The sequence below is a fragment of the Pinus tabuliformis genome, chromosome 9, assembly GCF_031772625.1.
Source record: "Pinus tabuliformis cultivar Carrire ecotype Pingquan chromosome 9, CPIR1, whole genome shotgun sequence".
Classification (NCBI taxonomy): domain Eukaryota; kingdom Viridiplantae; phylum Streptophyta; class Pinopsida; order Pinales; family Pinaceae; genus Pinus; species Pinus tabuliformis.
This window is the reverse complement of record NC_142307.1, coordinates 895,705,474-895,725,490: the sequence shown is the minus strand read 5'-3', so window position 1 is coordinate 895,725,490 and position 20,017 is coordinate 895,705,474. Positions and strand designations below refer to the sequence as shown.

General features: G+C 34.5%; 1 protein-coding gene across 1 annotated transcript; it reads right to left on the bottom strand.

Moving 5' to 3' along the window:
- Positions 1–17,007: 17,007 nt before the first annotated feature.
- Positions 17,008–19,624, bottom strand: LOC149151650 (putative glycosyltransferase At5g03795). The gene is made up of 4 exons (XM_089439757.1): positions 19,077–19,624; positions 18,662–18,816; positions 18,199–18,541; positions 17,008–17,827 (listed from the first exon to the last, which is right to left on the bottom strand). The coding sequence occupies exons 1-4, from the start codon at positions 19,347–19,349 to the stop codon at positions 17,162–17,164; spliced, it is 1,437 nt and encodes a 478-aa protein (XP_089295883.1). The 5' UTR covers positions 19,350–19,624; the 3' UTR covers positions 17,008–17,161.
- Positions 19,625–20,017: the final 393 nt, after the last annotated feature.

The following is a 20,017-nucleotide window of genomic DNA, read 5'->3' as shown; positions in this document are numbered from 1 at the left end:
TCAAACCATCCATAGATATATCACTTGCAATGTGACATTTAATGAAGTCTTAAAAGTAGAAATATCGCCAGCTACGACAAGCTGCAAGGTTATTTAAAAAGCTGCAAGGTTATTTAAAAAAAAAACATTGGACCTAAAAAGACATTGATTTCATAGATGCTTTTGATTGGTATGTTTTAGATAAAAAAATGTTTCTAAAATTTGTGGATTCAAACCTACTTGCTTAGCATTTATCCCACATGTGAAGCCAGAGGATTTGAAAGTGTACTTTTATTATTTAGCATAAACACCAAGAACCTTACATCTATTGAAATATGGGATTTCAAGTTCTAGGCGCAAGAAAAATACAAAGATTTTTATGATCCAAGTATGAAAAATGAGATTTTTAGTGTAAATTCAAGTCTAAATATATCTGCAACATAATTTTAAGAGATTCGAGATAAACCGTGTAGATCTAAGGATATGATGAACTAAAACCTATCTTTTCAAAGGATATGATGAACTAAAACCTAGCTTTTCAAAGGATATGATGAACTAAAACCTAGCTTTTCAAAGGATATGATGAACTAAAATCTAGCTTTTCAAAGTAAAATAAATAAAATGATTTTAAATTTTAAATTTGGAAGATAGAAAATGAAAAGTTAGTGTAACTTTTATTCCATTATCGGGTTATCTTGGTATTTCTTTAGGCTTTTTTTTTTTTTTTATCGAGCCTTGAGATTCAAGACAACCTTAATGTGTACACATCAAATTCCCCAATGAGATACTTGGAATCTCCAAGATATAGGTTGTGAAAAGAGTGTGTGACTACCTTTATAAAATGCAACATCTCTGTTGTCCCAAGGAAATAGTTTGAAATCAAATGAAGTATTTATAGGCTCAATAATTTATATCTAGACACAAATAAGTAGGGACAATCATTTCTCTTTACCTTAAGAAGTTACTTCATTGTAGCATCTTACCCATCTTGTCTCTCCTTATTAGATTATTTTTATCCACCTTTTCCTATTACATGAAAAGAATATAGCTAGATTATTCACAAGAAAATTTTGAAGAAAAATACTAACATGAACTAATAATACCATTTAAGATAAATCGAGTTACTTATATAGTTCTTCAATTCCAATTATAAATAAGCGAAATTCCTCACTTGTGAGAAACTATGGGCAAGGAAAATTTTAGCAACTAAATTTCATGGATTGGCTAATTTCAATGTTTATTCCAATAAAACATGATTCATCAATTCGTACTCTTAATAAAAATGGTTCTCCCAAATTTTATAGGATCAAATTATTTAACCTTAGAAATAGCCAAAATTTTATAAATACTATATAAATTGGTTAGAAATTTAAGGAACTAGTAAGATTTGTTAAAGTTTCTACACTTTAAGGTAAACTTCCATGTTTAAAAATTTCTCTAACAGTGGGATCCTAGAATAACATGTGAAAATATAACGTATGATAAAAACAAGGGCCAAAAACCAAGGGAACCCTCAATACAATTATTAGATGTCGTTATGTGTGATAAAATAAAGTAAAACCTATACCCATGTGCTTCATGGAGGCAGTTAACATGATAGTTTAACGAAGATAATTGAGATAAAATTGTTGTAGCATGATGTGACAAGGTGCATAAAATGAATTATACATGAATTGAACTTGTTTTAAGGTGTGACTATTAAAATAGCACATGTGAGTAAAATTAAGGTGGTAATAAAAAGGTACACAAGGGAGAGACATACATTTTCATATTTTGGCACAACAATAATATCATTATCCCACTACTTACCTTACAATTAGTGACATAGTGTAATATGGACCTAATGGGTTCTTTCCCAAATTTGACATTACACACTTGAACTCAAGGAAAGTATTAAGTGTTCATCCATAGAGCTTGGAACATGTGATACTTCTTCTTTTGGATGATCATGGACAAATTTAATGATGGAAAGTTCTTATTCATGTAAGAGTGAAATTCATTGATTGATGGGTAGGATGGTAGCTAAGCAAAGGAAATAGGAGAATGCTTAAAATACACTTGAAGTTTTAAGAAAAGTCATGGAAGAGAATGTTTTAAAGTCTCAAATTTAGGAAATGATTGCTAAATTGGAATACTTAATCATATTTTAAGAATAATAAAGGAAGAGGTGGAAGGACTTAGGAGAGGCTTCATTGAATTAAGGAGGTATATGAATTATGTAGGATTTTATTTAGTTATTTGTAAGAAGAAAAAATCTCTTCAATATTATTGAGCTTTGAAATTTATATGACATGTTTGAAGAAGGTGTATGTAAAGTTAGGAATATGTTTGGGATAAATTTTCAAAACATTTTTCCTCTTATCCACTCTCCATCTAGGCACATGAAGATAGAAATCATTGCAAAGAATTCATTCCCACAAAACTAAATACCTTTGCAAGAGAAACATTGAGAACATATATTTCTAAGGAGCTCCTCTCTACACTATATGACATTAAAAAATAAATTATCCTAGTTTGAACATGCTTCCATATAAATTATTCAAGATCATCTAGGAAATAATTTTTGATGGCCACTTTGGGATGGATGAAGAATATTTTAGGGAAGGCAAGCATCTCTAATTTTACGAAAGAAGGGCTCATAAAGTCCATTGCAAAAAATGTTTCATGGTATACAATTAATAATCACAGGAAAATTATGCTCTTCAATCACCCATACAAAGATATATTATCTAAGACTTTTGCTTTAATATTTTAAAGGGTTACAACTAGAATTGTGAAAGCAAAGCAAAGTAGTTTAATCATAAAGATGATAATATAAGATACAATAATCATCATTTAGAAGCATTGCAACTAATGAATTAAGGTTTATCGTTGTCGAAGATTGACTTTGACAAATTGTATGATAGGGTTGAATAGGGATTTATCCTCAATATGTTGATTTGGTTAGTATTTGGAGAAAATTTTATAAGTGTTGTGCCTTCCCTATTCATTTAAATATTTGTATTTCTCTTGATTAATGATGTATTATCAAACCTAATATGCCTACCAAAATCTATTGTAAATTTTTTCCATATCACTCCTTTTATTTATGTGTTAATTGCAAATTTTCTTAGTTATCTACTAGATGTAACTACGATGGAGTGTAGGGTTTTAAACATCCAAATTCTAGAAAATAAATAAGTTTTTAGTAGTCATCTTGTTGATGACCATCTATTTATTTTTGTGTGAATTTTATGGATAAGTCCTTGAGATGTCTATACCCTTTCTTCAAAATTTTGTGAGTTTTTTTTAGCGACCATAGGTTTGGGTACTAGATGGCTAAACCCTAGAAGGCACCCTTTCGACTTTGTAATGTTGGAGGAGGTTGAGACCTAGGGAGGTTGTCATGTAATTAGGCATATCTTTTGAGGATAGATCTCCTCTTCTATGTACGATAAGTGTAGTGATAATGTGAACCCAATCTCTAGAAGTGGAAATCCAAGAATGTAGTCGTTGATGATATCTCAATATCAAATTGAAGATTTTTCAATTAATTTATATTTATTACATGTTTTTTTGGTTCCTAATATGGCAATTAGTATGAAAAGATTAAGTATAAGCATGTAATAAATGAACTTAAGATTAAAATAAGGCATTATTTAATTTAGATTTATTTCTATAAAATATATTATTAGCCTCCAATGTGCTAAAAATAATGATGTCAACAAGAGTGTAATAAAAGTGCATGAAAAACAAAATAAAAAATAAACTAGTTAATGGTAAAGAGATGGGAAAAGAAAAGTTTCTAAAAAAAAAGACAAGATAATTTAAAAATAAAAAATATAATACTTGAAATTAGAATCAAAGTATCAAATGTATTGCTATATTAAACTTGGAATGATATTATATAAAAGTAAATTTATATATATATATATATATATAATATAATATAATATAATATAATATAATATAATACTTATTGTATTATAAGAATATATTTATATATATTTTGGTTAATTTACTAATTTGGTTACTGATCACATGACATGATATTTCGTCATATGTCTTGATTGAATATATGTCAGTTATTAGATTCAAATTACAGAAACTTAAAAATCAATAAATAAAAATAGATTGAATTAAAAAATATATAATAAAACAGGATAAAATGAATAGTGGCTCAGAGCAGCGGAGGAGTAATAGTGGATGTGTCAGACTAGGGTATGTCAATGAATGAAAATATGACTGCCTCAACCGCAGTTTGTAATCTGCATGGATAAGAGTATTTAATATTATTAAATAACAATAATAATATTAATTAATAATAAAAATAATTTATTAATAATAATATTTATTCTAAAATGATTATAATAATAATTAGTTAACAATAGTCAGTTTGCGGTAGATTAATTGGATATTGTTGTAGAAATGAAGTTTCACAGAATCAAAAGTCATGGGTTCAAATCATGTGCTATCTCCCAAGTGGGGTGAGAAGTGGGACATGATGAACATCTAGTCTTACCAAGCTTACAAAAGAAAATAATTAACAATAATTAATATTAACTAATATTAATATTATTGTTATTTATTATTATTATTATTATTATTATTATATTTTTATCAATATGAATATGAATATTATCATTAATATTAGATTTATACCATTAAAATTTATTAATCCTTTTTTTGCTAAAGCAAGAGTCGTTCCTTCTATTCAAATGAAACAGAAAAACAAAATACATATATTACAACAAGCCCAAAGGACCTGAGGGACAAAGCTTTAATTGTCCGCTCAGGGCTTAGGGCGTCGAGCTAGAGGGAAAATAAACGGGCCAAGGGCCCACAAACTTGACTACGAGAACTTGAAAACACCAACAGAAGCCTGGACCGTCCGATCCGTCTTCAAAGATATGATGGATGAGACACATATTGGAGCAAAAAAAAGTATATTCTTTGATTCTTAAAACGGACCCGATGAGGAAATAGAAGCCAATCTATACAGATTTCGGGTCTGAAATGGGGAATAAACTTCGCGCATGTAATCCGCCTGAAATTCACAAATTCCAACCTTGATGCGAGACAAGCACAAAGGATAACATTGTATCCGGACCTGAAATCAAATACTGCCATAATTTAGGTTCAGATCAGGTCTGACATGCAAGGTAACCACCTTGCAAATTGCCTCACGAAATCCCTAGGATAGCCACTAATCTGCTTAGCTGCAAGTATGTTAATGAAAAACCCGACAGAGCTAAATCATCAGTAGAGAATTCAAATTTCATAAACTGTGCATGGTGTGAAATACAAGTTCTGGTTACAAGTTCCCTTCTGCAGCCCCAATAACCATGCACTGCTTCACTATACAAGATTGAACTTCCCCTAACACCTCTCGTCAACATACTTTTCGTTTTCCCTGCTTTAATAGAGCTCCCTATCCGCATTCATCTGTCCGAGGCACTCTTCGATCAATCTGCCTTGGGGTATCTCTATCCACTCATAAATCTTATTACTTTTCATCCAGCGCATGCCCTCATTGGCAAGTAAGTTTGCTACTTTGTTGGCAGTACAACACACGAGTAAAAAACTTATTGTTCTCATGTTCTTCAGGTGAGACTGATTCCATTGATAAACTTGTAGAAGACACCAATGTTTTGAGACTTTATCTGGAGCAGAACCATAGCAAATTCTCTTAATCGAATTAATAATCAATTCGGAGTCAGCATCAATTATGGTATTATGTAGATTAGAGTTCTTCAAGATTTCTAGACTTTGCTCAAGGGCCATAAGCTCTGCCATATTGTTAGTGGCTTTGCCCAAATGGCTATGAAAGAGGGTTTTTGTGTAACCATTTTCATCTTTTATCACTCCTCCATACCATGCCATACCCGAGTTTCCTTTAGAGGCCCCATCAATATTGCATTTTAAGAATCCCTGAGGGCGAGGTTGCTAGAAATCCTTACCATTAATTGCATGACTTACCTTCCTGTTTTTACCCTATGGGGTAAGTCCCTGAAGACCCAGCTGTAGTGGAATCTGTACATCCTTATCTTTAGGTTGTTCATCCGGGCAGTTTTAATGATGGTCCCTACTATCTCCTTGAGCTGTCATAATATCTGAGCCATGATGTTCTGGGGAGAATCTTTTTTTGAAAATTTTGTTGTTGTGTTATTTCCAGACATCCCAGATAAGAAAGCTTGGAATTAATGCCCAAGCTTTGTTGATTATTTCATTATTCGAGAAATTTCTCCTCCAGTTCTTCAGAGTGCTGGATATGCTACCCAAGTCCCTATTTGTTTGTTTGAATATTGAAGCTACTTTGTTCCACAATGTCAAAGTGAATGGGCAGATGTTGAGTAGGTGGTCCATGGTTTCTTCTTGTGATTCACAAAGTTGGCATTTGGATGGACCATATACCCCTCTTTTCCCGAGATTCTCCCAGGTCGAAATTTTTCTATGTTGCACTAACCACGTGAATAGTTTGATTTTCATCCAACTTTGGTTTTGCCATAGGTTTTTCCATACTCCATCAGGATTTGGGAAGTCAAGTCCAAGGGCTTTATGTTTGGCCTCTTTGAGGTTAAAGTTACCTTCATTATTATTGCCCCATCTCAGCTGGTCTGAATCTGTTGAAGTCAAAATCTTTCTTTGTTCCAGGATGTCCAATAAAGCTTTTGTTTGTGCCTTTAATGGGGAGTCCTCACTGTAACCCAGGTTCGTCCATGATCTCCATTTGTCTTCCCTTCTTTCCAAAACCCAAAAGTATTTTACCCTGTGTAACCGCTTGTTATATGTATCGATCTTGAGATTGGCGAATTCTTCTGTTAAGAGTTTAGGTTCCTATTGCCAGTTATCTTCCATGAACCAAGCCAGGTTTCCATCTCTGATTTCCCAGAAACTATGTTTCTGCACAATGGCTCTATTCTCCCAAGCTTTGTTCCATATGTGGGGGCCTTTGATGAGCCCACACATTCTAATATGGTCCTTGTCTTGTCAATTGGTTGCATATTTTTGTTTCCAAATTTGGGCCCAAGGGGAAGCCGAATCAAATAGCCATCACCACCATAGCTCAGCCCCCAGAACTCTGTTTAGCATTTCAGGGTCATCTAGCCCCAAAACACCATGGGTTTTGGGTCTACAGATCTTTTCCCAGGCCACCAAGGCCCATTTTCTCTTTTCCTCACCTTTGCCCCAAAGAAAGTGTCTTTGGATATTTTTGCCTTACTGCATTATTCCTTTGGGAGTTGGAAGGGCTAAAAACATAAAAATGGGGATAGTTTGTAGGATAGATTTTGTGAGCACAAGCCGTCCAGCTAAGTTCAAAGACCTATTAGTCCATTTCCGAACTTTGTCCTGTAGCTTATTGGTCACCTTCTCCCAAACTGTTTTGCTCAGGGGTTTGTCTGCTAGCGGTACTCCCAAATATTTGGAAGGTAACACATCTCTTTGAAAGCCTAAAATTCTAGATATGTTTCTTTGAATAGCATTGTCAGTGTTAAAAAATAAAATCTTTGATTTGGTAAGTCTTACCTTGGTGCCTGCAGCCAATACAAAGACTTTCAGGATATGTTTGAATGTTAGAGCTTCGTTCACCATAGGTATACCCTGCAGCATATCATCTACAAATTGTTGACATGTTAAAGCATCTCCATTCATGGTGAGTTTGAGACCTTGAATTTTGCCTTCTGCTTTGGTTGAAGTGATAGCTTTTCCAAGCCCTTCCATCATGAGAATAAAGAGGAATGGTGAGAGTGGATCCCCTTGTCTGAGACCTCTAGAAGGGATAAAGGATTTGGATGGTGAGCCATTTACCAAAATCGAATAACTCGAGGTAGTTACTAGGGCCATAACCCATCATATCCAATTATGGTCAAAGCCATAGGCTATAAGAACCCTTCTCATGTACGTCCAGCTTAGCTTATCATAAGCCTTTTCTAGGTCAAGTTGCATGATCATACCTACCTGCCTATTTATTTTAAGTGAGTGAACCACCTTGTGAGCTTGTGAACCACCCAGTTTGTTCCACAAAAACAAGAGTCGGAAGAAGGGGCTTCAGCCTATTGGCTATTATTTTGGAAATAATTTTGTACACCACATTGCATAATGCTATTGGTATGAATCTGTTTGGTGTCATAGCATTATCCTGCTTGGGAATCAAGGATATGAAAGAGGTATTGAGGGCCTTCAATACAGTTCTGTTTTTCCTTGAATCCTCCACTACATCTAGAATATCCTGCTTGACTATACCCCAACATGCTTTGAAGAAGTCAACGTTGAATCCATCATGACCTGGCGCTTCCCATTTTTGCATCTCTTTGATAACTTCACTGACTTCTTCTTCATTCACATGCATGTTTAGATTGTGATTATCCTCCTTTGTCACAAGCTTCAGAATGTGCTTTGTAATGTCCTTGATGAACTGTGATCTATCTAAGAGAGGCTCCTCCGAAATGCCTTGGAAATGTTGAACCAGCACAACTTCTTTGATGACTGAGATTTTGTTATGAGACCTATGATCCATGGCGGATTTGTGCAAGAACCTTGTGTTCCTTTCTCCTTCTTTTAACCATTGTACCCTTGATTTTTGTTTCCATAATATCTCCTCTTGCAGGCATAATTCTTCCCATTCCTATTGAAGGTGTTTTGCTTGTGTCTTCCTTCCCTCGTTGATGCCATCTGTAATGAGGATCTGGTTGATGTCATGAAGATTTCATTCAACAACTTTTTTGGTTACAAAAATGTTGCCAAACTCATTCTTATTCCAATCTTTAAGCTTATATTTGATATGTTTCAATCTTTTATGTAGGAGGAACATTTTAGTGCCCTGAACATGCATATCCTCTGTCCACCATTTTTCAATATTGATGATAAAGTCTGGATCGGTAAGCCAAATGCTTTCAAATCTGAAAGGTCTGTTTCTTGGAGTTCCTATGAAGGATGCTTCAAGTTGAACAGGCCAATGATCCAAACCACCAAAAGGAAGTATCCTTACTGACAGGTCAAGACCTATAAGGATAAGGTCCTCCGAGATGATAAATCTGTTGAGTTTTGAAGCCACCTGGGACTCGCCTCCCCTTTTATTATTCCAGGTAAAGATTCCATTACTTGTTTCTGTGTCAACTAGCTTCATATCGTTTATAAAATTTTGAAATTCTATGAAATCTCTGCTTAGAGATCTAGTTCCACCTTTTTTTTTTTCTGAAAGGGATCTGATCATATTAAAGCCCCCTCCCAAAATCTAGGGAATTCCCGCATGTCTATTTCATAGATCAACAATTGAGGTAAGAAGCCTAAGTTTGTCCTCAGGGTTTTGTGGACAATAAACATTTGTGATCAAGTAGACTTCCTTGTCCCGCAACGGTTGAATAACCATTGAGAGGTAGTTTCTTAATGCTTCAGGATCAAGGACTCCTATTTTTAGAGGGTTCTAGAGTGTAAGAATACCTCCTGCTATTTTATCTTCTTTAACTTCTAGATATTCATATTTAATCAACCATTTTCTATGTATTTCTCTTATTTTTACAATTGAACATTTTGTTTCCTGGATGAAAATCATGTATGGATTTTCCTCTTTCATTCTATTGCTAAGATTTCTTTGTTTCCTTTTATTTCCTAGACCCCTGATATTCCATGTTGTAAGCTTCATTGAGAAAGATTTGTAAATGAGTAACTGGTCAGGTATTTCATCTTACCTGAGTCAATCATGAGTTTTCCACACTCTAGTAGTGGCTCATTATGTTTCTTCCTACCTCTTTTCCTACCTGGGTTCTTAGGAGCTAGTCCCGGTGCTGCCTTCATTGTTTTCATTCCTTCATTATTCTGACTTTCATGGCTTCTTTTGACTCCCAAACCTTTCACATGGGTTCTCCATAGGAATATTTGTTGCACCCTATTGAACTCCTCTTGTGGTAGTGAATCCATTCCTTTGGTGGTTCCTTGCTCCAGAAACTTTTCCATATCTAGATGCTCCCTTTCGAGAATATCTTGCAGTTCATGGTCCTCTATTCCCACCTCACTAGGGGTCATCTCTTGATCCCTATTTAGTTCCAAAGTGTTCAGTAGATCCTCCTTTTGTTTATTTTTTTCCTGTGTGTCGTCCATGTTGTCTTCCTTTTCCTTCTCTACAGGGATTTCCTCTAGAGTTTGGTTTGCATTATTTTTCTCCTCTTCTTCTTCTAATACCTTGTACATATTTTGTTTTAGCTACTTTTCCTCGTTGGTTTTTTTTTTATACCTTCTTGCTCCTTTGCCTTTATTTCCCACTTTGTTAAAGCCATAAGTATCTTTCCCTGATGTAACTTTAGTTCTGTTTTCCATTCAGTTTAAGGGGTAATCTCTGTATAGATGCCCATGTTCATGAGATTTTCAACATCTAAAAGGGATATGCCCATATTCCACCAGTTGCAACAATTCTTCATCAAAAACTTCCAGAATTACTTCATATGGTAGCGCTCTAGAGAGGTCCATCTCTACACATATGCGGGCAACGGAGGTATACTTCCCTCGCATACTGGCCTCTGATATTTTGACAAAATGCCGTAGTTTATTTCCTATTGCTTTTAATGATTCTGGCTGCCAATAATCTAGTGGTAGGGAGTAGAGCCTAACCCACACCGCGACCGATGTGAATGTTTCATGCTCCATAACAAAATTCATTACCTAAGGCCACATATAGAGGCCTGCAACTGCATAGAAGTATGGTCGTCCTTCAAACACTCTGTCTTTATCCTCAATGTTGGTAAGAAATACAATGAAGAAACCCTTTGATCCAAGGTGTAGCTCTATATCCCCCTTGGGTTTCCAATAATTCTTCATCCATGGCTGTAAAGCCTTCTCTATGGGCCATAACCCCATGAATTTACAAATTACTACATAGTTCGCCATGTGTTCTCGATATTCTTGTATCACTGGATCACTTAACACCACTCGGGGTGTGATGGCTGCCTTATGTTTGTAAAGACCATTCTGCTTTCTGGTACCATCATTTTGGTTCTCTCCTTCTATATGCTTTCCTTTACTGGCTCCTTCCTGAGTATTTTCCTGCCCCTGAGTACCTTTGTTTGTCTACTTCCTTTCTCTGGAAACCTCTTCTTCAGCCTCTAGAGGTTTCTTGAATTTGTTAGATACTGCCTGACTGTAGGAGGGAGTGGAACTCCCCTCTTCTCACCTCTCCATGGTGCCCAACACTGCTCTTCTACTTAAAACCCTAGCTCTTCTTCGCTCTCCCGTCGAGATAGTGAATGATTTTCGAAATAAAAAATTTGAAGTGAAAACTTCTAGATGTGCAGAGAAATATATATATTAACAATTAATTGACAGATGATGATTGTTTACATTGGGGGTTCTTGGCTTATATATAGCCATGGGAACCCTTTGGGGAAAGGGAATGATCTTATGATCATGCCCTTTTGTCTATTTTAACCTAAAATTAAATAATAAACCTAAAATTAAATATTAACTAATTTTTTACATAACATTGCCTTCCTCTTGAAAGAATGCTTTGTCCTTAAAGCATACATAATGATAGATGTTGTTGACAAAATGCTTCATTCTCCCAAGCAGCGTCTTCTTCGGGTAAGTCCTTCCACTTGATCAGATATTCCAAGATGATCAAGGTCCCACACTTTAAAAGGTATTGGATTAATCTCTCAATTTCCGTTTTTTGGTGAGGTGGATATCGGTATGGCTTGATGTTGATGGGGTTTGACCCTGCCTTGACTTCTATTTTATGCTCAACTTCCCTATTAGGTGGCATCTTCATAGGTAGGTCTTGAAATACTTTTTCATGCTTCTGACTTAGATCTTGTATCTCTGGTGACCCTTCACTGGTGATATTTGGAGATAGCATTTCTAATTGGTGACATTGTACTACATAAGCGGGTGCTCCTTTTCGAATCATCTTCATCATTTGAGATGATGATACAATTTGATTCTCTGGTGCTTAGAATCCATGTAATTTGTACTTTGGACCTCCCCATTTGAATTTTATAAATTGTATTTGATGGTTGGCCGCATAAGTACCTAAAGTTCGTAGCCATTAGATATCTAAGACTACATCTACTCCTCTTAATAATACTGTGAAGAACGGAGACTCTAAATTAAAATCTTGAATCTATAATTTGACCTTATGGCATTTCCCCATCTTTTCAATATTCTTACCATGAGCTACCATCACTTTCATGTTTGGTAAGGGAAATGAAAAAATATCGAGTCTCTTTGCCACGGTTGCATTTAAAAAATTGTGTGTGCTACCATGGCATCTAAAATTTTAAGCATTCTAGTAGTACGCTGACATTTTTATGATCCAAGTATGAACAATGAGATTTTTAGACTAAATTCCAGTCTAAATATATCTACAACTTAAGTTTAAGAGACTCAACATAAACCACGTAGATCTAAGGATATGATGAACTCAAATTTGAGTTGGTCAAAATAAAATAATTCTAAATTTTAAATTTGAGAGAAAGAAAATGAAAAGTTAGTGTAATTTTTATTTGATTATTGGGTTAAATTGGTATTTCTTTAGGCTTGTTCCTTTCATTGAGCCTCGGGATTAAAGACAACCCTATGGTGTACACATCAAATTTCCCGAAGAGATACTTGGAATCTCCTAGATGTAGGTTGTAAGAAGAGTGTGTGACTACTTCTTCAGGTAGTAAAAAACAACATCTATGTTGTCCCAAGGTAGTAGCTTGAAATCAAATGAGGTATTTATAGGCACAATAATTTATATCTAGACACAAATAAATAGGGACCATAATTTCTCTTTACCTTAAGAAGTTACTTCATTGTAGCATCTTACCCATGTTGTCTCTCCTTACTAGATTAAAACTACGGGCAGGGAAAATTTTAGCAACTAAATTTCATAGATTGGTTAATTTCCATGTTTCTTCCAAAAAAAACATGATTCATCAATTCGTATTCTTAATAAAAATGATTCTCCCAAATTTTATACGATCAAAATATTTAACCTTAGAAATCATCAAAATTTTATAGATATTATATAAATTGGTTAGAAATTTAGGGAACTAGTAAGATTTGCTAAAATTTCTACACTTTAAGATAAACTTCCATGTTTAAAAATTTCTCTCACAATAGGATCCTAGAATAACATGTGAAAATATAATGTGTGATAAAAACAAGAGTCCAAAACCAAGGGAACCCTCAATACAATGATTTGATACTACTATGTCTGATAAAATAAAGTAAAAACTATACCCATGTGCTTCATGGAGATAGTTAACATGATAGTTTAACCAAGATCATTGAGATACAAATTGTTGTAGCATGATGTGACAAGGTGCATAAAATGAATTATACATGAATTGAACTCATTTCAAGGTGTGACTATTAAAATCACACATGTGAGTAAAACTAAGGTGGTAATAAACGTTACATGAGGGAGAGATATACATTTTCATATTTTGGCACAACATTAATATTATTATCCCACTGCTTACCCTACAATTATTTACATAGTGTAATATGGACCTAATGGGTTCTTTCCTAACTTTGACATTACACACTTGAACTCAAGGAGAGTATTAGGTGTTCATCCATTGAGCTTGGAACATGATAGCTCTTCCTTTGGATGAGCATGGACAAAATCAATGATGGAAAGTTCATAATCATGCAAGAGTGAAATTCATTGATTGATGGGCTAGTATGGTAGCCAAGGAAAGGAAATAGGAGAATGCTTAAAATACACTTGAAGTTTTAAGAAAGTCATGGAAGAGAATATTTTAAAGTCTCAAATTGAGGAAATGACTGCTAAATTGGAATACTTAATCATATTTTAAGAATAATAAAGGAAGAGGGGGAAGCATTTAGGAGAGGCTTCATTGAATTAAGGAGGTAAATGAATTATGTAGGAATTTATTTAGTTATTTGTAAGAAAAAAAATCTCTTCAATATTATCGAACTCTCAAATTTATATCACGCGTTGGAAGAAGGTGTATGTAAAGTTAGGAATATGTTTGGGATAAATTTTCAAAATATTTTTCCTCTTACCCACTCTCCATCTAGGCACACAAAGAGAGAAATCATTGCAAAAAAGTCATTTCCACAAAATTAAATACCTTTGAAAGAGAAACATAGAGAACATATATTTTTAAGGAGCTCCTCTCTACATTGTATGAGATTGAAAAGGAAATTATCCTAATTTGCACATGCTTCCTTATAAATTATTCAAGATCATCTAGGAAATAATTTGCGATGGCCACTTTGGGATTTTTAGGGAAGGGAGGCATCTCTAATTTTACAAACGAAGGGTTCATAAAACCCATTTCAAAAAATGTTGCATGGGATACCATTAATAATCAGACGAAAATTAGGCTCCTGAATCACCCATACAAAGGTATATTATCTAAGGCTTTCACTTCAATATTTTAAAGGGTTACAACTAGAATTGTGAAAGCAAAGCAAAGTATTTTAATCATAAAGAGGATAATATAGGATACAATAATCATCATTTAGAAGAATTGCAACTAATGAATTAGGGTTTATCATTGTTGAAGATTGACTTTGACAAACTGTGTGATAGAATTGATTAGGGATTTATCTTGAATATGTTGATTTGGGTAGTATTTGGAGAAAATTTTATAAGTGCGGTGCCTTCCCTATTCATTCAAATATTTGTATTTTTCTTGATTAAAGATGTCTTATCAAACATAATATGCCTAGCAAAATATATTGTAAACGTTTTCCACATCACTCCTCGTATTTATGTGTTAATTGCAATTTTTTTTAGTTATCTACTAGATGCAACTATGATGGAGAGTAGGATTTTAAACATCCAAATTCTAGAAATAAATAAGTTTTTAGCAATCATCTTGTTGATGAGTATCTATTTATTTTTATCCGAATTTAGTGGATCAGACTTTGAGATGTCTATATGCTTTCTTCAAAACTTTGTGAGTTGTTTTTAGTGATGATAGGTTTGTGTACTAGATGATTAAACCCTATAAGACACCCTTTTGACTTGGTAAATGTTGGAGGAGGTTGAGACCTACGTAGGTAGTCATGTAATTAGGCATATCTTTGGAGGATGGACCTCCTCTTCTATTTAGGGTAAGATTACTTGAACCCAATCTCTAGAAGTGGAAATCCAAGAATCTAGTCTTTGAAGGTAATCTCAATATTAGATTGAAAATTCTCCAATCAATTTATATTTATCATGTCTTTTTGGTTCCTAATATGGCAAATAGTATGAAAAGGTTAAGTATGAACATGCAATAGATCAACCTAGCATAAAAATAAGGCATAATTTAATATAGATTTATTTCTATAAAATATACTATTAGTCTCGAATGTGCTAAAAATGATGATGTCAACAAGAGTGTAAGGAAAGTGCATGAAAAAATGACAGAGTTTTAAAAGAAAATGGAAAAAGGAAATAAAAAATGAACCTTGCTAGTTAATGCTAAAGAGATATGGTATTAAAAAATAGTTTTTAAAAAATGAAAAAATAATTTAAAAATAAAAAAATATAATATCTGAAATTAGAATCAAGTATCAGATATTTTGCTATATTAAATTTGAAATTTAATTATATAAAACTAAATAAATAAATAAATATATTACAAATTTAATTATATAAAATTAAATAAATATATATATATATAGTATTATATGATTATATTTATATATATTTCGATTAATTGGGTTAGTAATCACATGACGTGATATTTCGTCACATGTGTTCATTGAATATATGTCTGTTATTATTAGATTCAAATTACAGAAAATAAAAAATCAATAAATAAAAATAAAATGACCTTAAAATATATATAATAAAACATGATAAAATGAATAGTGGCTCAGAGCGGCAGTGCCTAACCAGCATAGGATAGGGTACTCAATGCGCCGGGAGATGCAGGGGAGATAGCCTGTTAACAGAGTGCGCCGGGAGATGCAGGAGAGATAGCCTGATAACAGGCGAATTCTTTTTTCTTATTTAGTGGCGAATTGGCTGGTTAGCAGGCTATCTCTCTTGCATCTCCGGGCGCATTGAATACCCTATGGTATGCTGGTTAGGCGCTGCAGCTCAGAGCAGCGGAGGAGTAATAGTGGACGTGTCAGATTAGGACATGTCAATGAATGAAAATATGATTGGCTTAGCATACGTACAAATGTCAGAGGAAAAACGAGTGTCGCAACCGCAGTTTGTAATCTGTATGGATAAGAGTGGATAATGGGTGGATATGTTCTACCTTGCAAAACTTGCATGCTTCCAAATCCTTCCCAACTTAACCTGTTAATTGTAAAATTCATTAATCGAAATCAATCTCCACGTCTATTCTGCATATGGTTTCAGATATACAGGGCGTTTTTGTTCAGTGCCAAGCGCTTTAGGATTCCCTTTGACTTGACGATTGAAGTGTGTACTATTATTGGAAGATAAGTGGTTGATAAGAATTTTTATAAGGTTATCCAAAAGTATATTCTTATGATTGACGAAATTGTCTACAGAGTAGATATTATACGAAGTAAGTAAATATATATATATATATGATATTAAGAAAGTGGATAATGAATTATTTTTTTTTAAACTGTTTTGTTTTTATTCATATTTTTTTTTAATTCAGTAATATATGTCACACTTTCAATCTTCACTTCCAATTTTCTTGACTTATTAAGCCAGCACAGCTATAACTCACATCCCCTCTCAATTCAGTAACATATGCCACACTTCCAATAGTTTTGACTTATCAACCCAGCCCAATTATAACTATCTTAAAACTCTTCTATTTCTTATTTTTGTTTATCAAGGAAACAAGATTTCAAAGAATCACAATTAAATTATTTTTCTTTTCTTGAGATCCCACAAACAACATTAAGTAATCCTCCTATATATTCCACTAATTATTTATCAATCGATATTAAAAAACTTGCATGAACCAGGGAGAGCTTAAATTCATTTCAATTCACTAAAATGACTTTTATACAACAAGTACAATGTCTCAACTGTCATATAGAGTCGTTGGACTCTTCAAAAATCATTCTTCCGATGGCGTATCATGCATATGCTTAGAAGATGGATGGACTGTAAACTGATCTATTTTCTCATCACGAGTATCAATAACAATCACAAACTATTAAGCTGGAAATTATTCGCTACGGACTAATCAATGAAATCAAAACAGCGTTGCAGTAAGAAGTTTGTGGTGGGCATTACGGAGAAATGTCTAGAGGGGAAGGGAACCTTTTATGAGCTGATCTGAATGTTTAGCCTCCTCAGCCATATGGAATGAAGAACCATGTGGAAAAAATCATGGGGTTTTGGAGGCTGGTTTATAATAAAATGCCTCTGAACTTGTTTGACTTTACTTTGCAGCTGAACGTACCTATTTACTGGTATGGATTGGAGTATGGTCTTGAGATTTGGAATTTCGGAAACAGGAACTTGAACAGAAAAACTCGTCCAGTTCAACACATCGCTGAAGGGCAGAGCATAGTCTTTTGAAATTGTGACAGGCACACATTCACTGTATATTGCTTCCACAATTCGTGGGCTGGCCACTTCGTATCCACTTGGACACAGGCAATATCTGCTCTTCTTCATCAAGTCAAAATATGACAAACCCTTGGGGAGATAGTCGTGGACTTGTATATCATCATCAGTCCCGTTTTTCCAATGCTTAAACAAAATGGGTCTCACAGCTCCATGGTTTCCACCAGCAAAGAATGCAAGCAAGGGCCGCTCTAGAGCAGATGGACCGCCAAGCAAGCCAGTCATCGCACCTCGTCCCAATTTCACCTCCGGAAGTGTTGCATCTTTTGTGGGATTGAATCCTTCTGAAGTGTTGGCATTACATAAAACACGAATTGAATTACTGTACAAGAATGGATTTCCTTCAGATGCATAAGGGCCCTGCATATGCCAAAAACAAGACAAAAATATTTAATACAATCAGAATTTTTGGAATAGCTACTTTATCAACAACATCCCGTAACAAACATATGTCTCTAGCTGATGGTTCTAGTCAATGAAAAATTCAACAGTAACCTTATTGCAAGACAATATCATCACTAAACAGGAATAGAAGTTGCCCTAATGCACAACAATGCCAACGATAACCAATTGACATTGAACTATTAGGGTTACCTATAAAACTATATTTAAACTGGTGATGCTCTCATTCTAAAATGTAAAGAATAAAAATCACAGATTTTCTTAAATTGCAGCCTTAAAGAGACAAAAAAGTTGAAATTCACCCAAAAGGATATAAAGGAATACATTACCCAGTCATGGCATGACACCATGAAATGATCAGCTCCAAGACTTCGGTTCCAAAACGGGTATTTGTGGGCAACAATGTTAATGTAATCTCCCACGAACCGTTTCAAGGGCGTGGCATCAGAATTCTCGTAAAGGTAACTGACCATCAGGGTTACGCTGAAGGGAAGAAAATAAACATGGGCATCCTCCGGATTCGACGTCACGAACTGATTCCCCAGTTCAAGCTCGTGAATGAATCTGCCTTCCGTCGTATAGATATCTACACACGGTCCATCGTGTACCAGAGGTGGTTCCCCTTCTCGGTATACGAAGATCTTGAAACGCTTTTTCATTTCCCTGTAACTCCTGATGACAAAAACACACAAAAATACAAATCAAATAAGCTTTGCTACCGAAATCCATGTATTTAAGATATAATGACCCTGTGTGTATATATATATATATATTTTTGAAATAAATTTTTACTGCTGAAAGGCAGGAGCATTTAGGTAGATGTCGCCGGTTGGAACAGAGGAATCCCCCGGCTCATGTTTCTGTTCCCTTTCTAAAATTGTTTTCCTTATGGCTGCCCTAGCCTGTCTCAGGTCAATTTCCACCTTCAGAACATTACGCCTCCCCTTCTGCATTACTTACCATGCATCCATCCACAAAACAAAATTCAATTCAATTCTGTTCCATTTCTTAAAACCCATTAAATTAACTATGAATTATCCTATTATTGTATATTATGAATTCAAAATTTATTATAAAAGTATTGTAAATTAAAATATTATTAAAATTGGCCCTCCATGTTAATCGGATGACCCATCTAAATTTTTTCCCAGAATAGTATTGACTATTATCAGCGAGAAAACCGGAAAAAATTCGCCGGTTGAATCACCTTATGGACAGAGCTGCTGTTATAAGGAATTCCGCCAAGTGATTCGACCGAGGGTGAGGGTGCTGGGGACTGGGATTCATGATCATACAACCCTGTATGTAGTGATACAGAGGAACCAGGCGAAGGCAATCCAAAATTCCGTTTTGTGTGGGATTGCGGCGAAATAAACGATAGGACCTGATTGACATGATAGGAATCGAGGACCAAAAAACCGGCGACGATTAATATAAGAGCGAGCGCTAGACTCCGCTTCGGGTTACACAGTTCATCCATAACGGCCAGCCTTCATGGCATATCCCCACACCACTTATAAGGTACCACAACCCCGAATTTCTGACATTGTTTTCCGCTTTTCATGCTTCATTACCGAACCCCGTGAAGATGTCTATCAACCAACTGACATTTTGAAATATGCAGGATCTTAAATCTACTGTCCCCGTGAATCATGAATATGCGAGTTGGAAGCAGTTGCAAACAAGTATCAAGCCTAACCGTCTCCAATCAGTTAACTGTTAAGGCTAACATTGTCAACTATGCAGGATTTTACAATTCTCCTGCCCCGAGAAAATGAATCTTTCAGTGAACCAGTCGGAAACAAATATCAACGCACAGCTCCCGATAGTTAACTGTTAACGTCGAAGATATTTGCCTGGTCAGTAATAGTTGGACAAGTTGAATCAGATACAAGCCGGTCAGTAATAGTTGGACAAGTTGAACCAGATACAACCGAGTTAATTCACTAGGGATCGCAGACAACTCTTGTAAACTTATTTGATAAAAAGGCTGTAATAAAACTTCCATTTTATTTTCTTGCAAATTTTATGTTTTTATTACCATATAAATTAAAGCAAATATTATTTTATTAATATAGATTTTAAGAATATTCATTAAAATTTTAATTTAATTTTTAAAAAAAATATTCTTGATATTTTAAAAAAATA

Bases quoted from the DNA above. Each gene is read 5' to 3' on its own strand.
- LOC149151650 (XM_089439757.1), bottom strand. From the start codon at position 19,349: ATGGATGAACTGTGTAACCCGAAGCGGAGTCTAGCGCTCGCTCTTATA. The intron at 18,817-19,076 runs GTGATTCAACCG...TAAGTAATGCAG, and splicing joins ACAGCAGCTCTGTCCATAAG to AAGGGGAGGCGTAATGTTCT. The intron at 17,828-18,198 runs GTAATGTATTCC...TGGCATATGCAG, and splicing joins TGGTGTCATGCCATGACTGG to GGCCCTTATGCATCTGAAGG.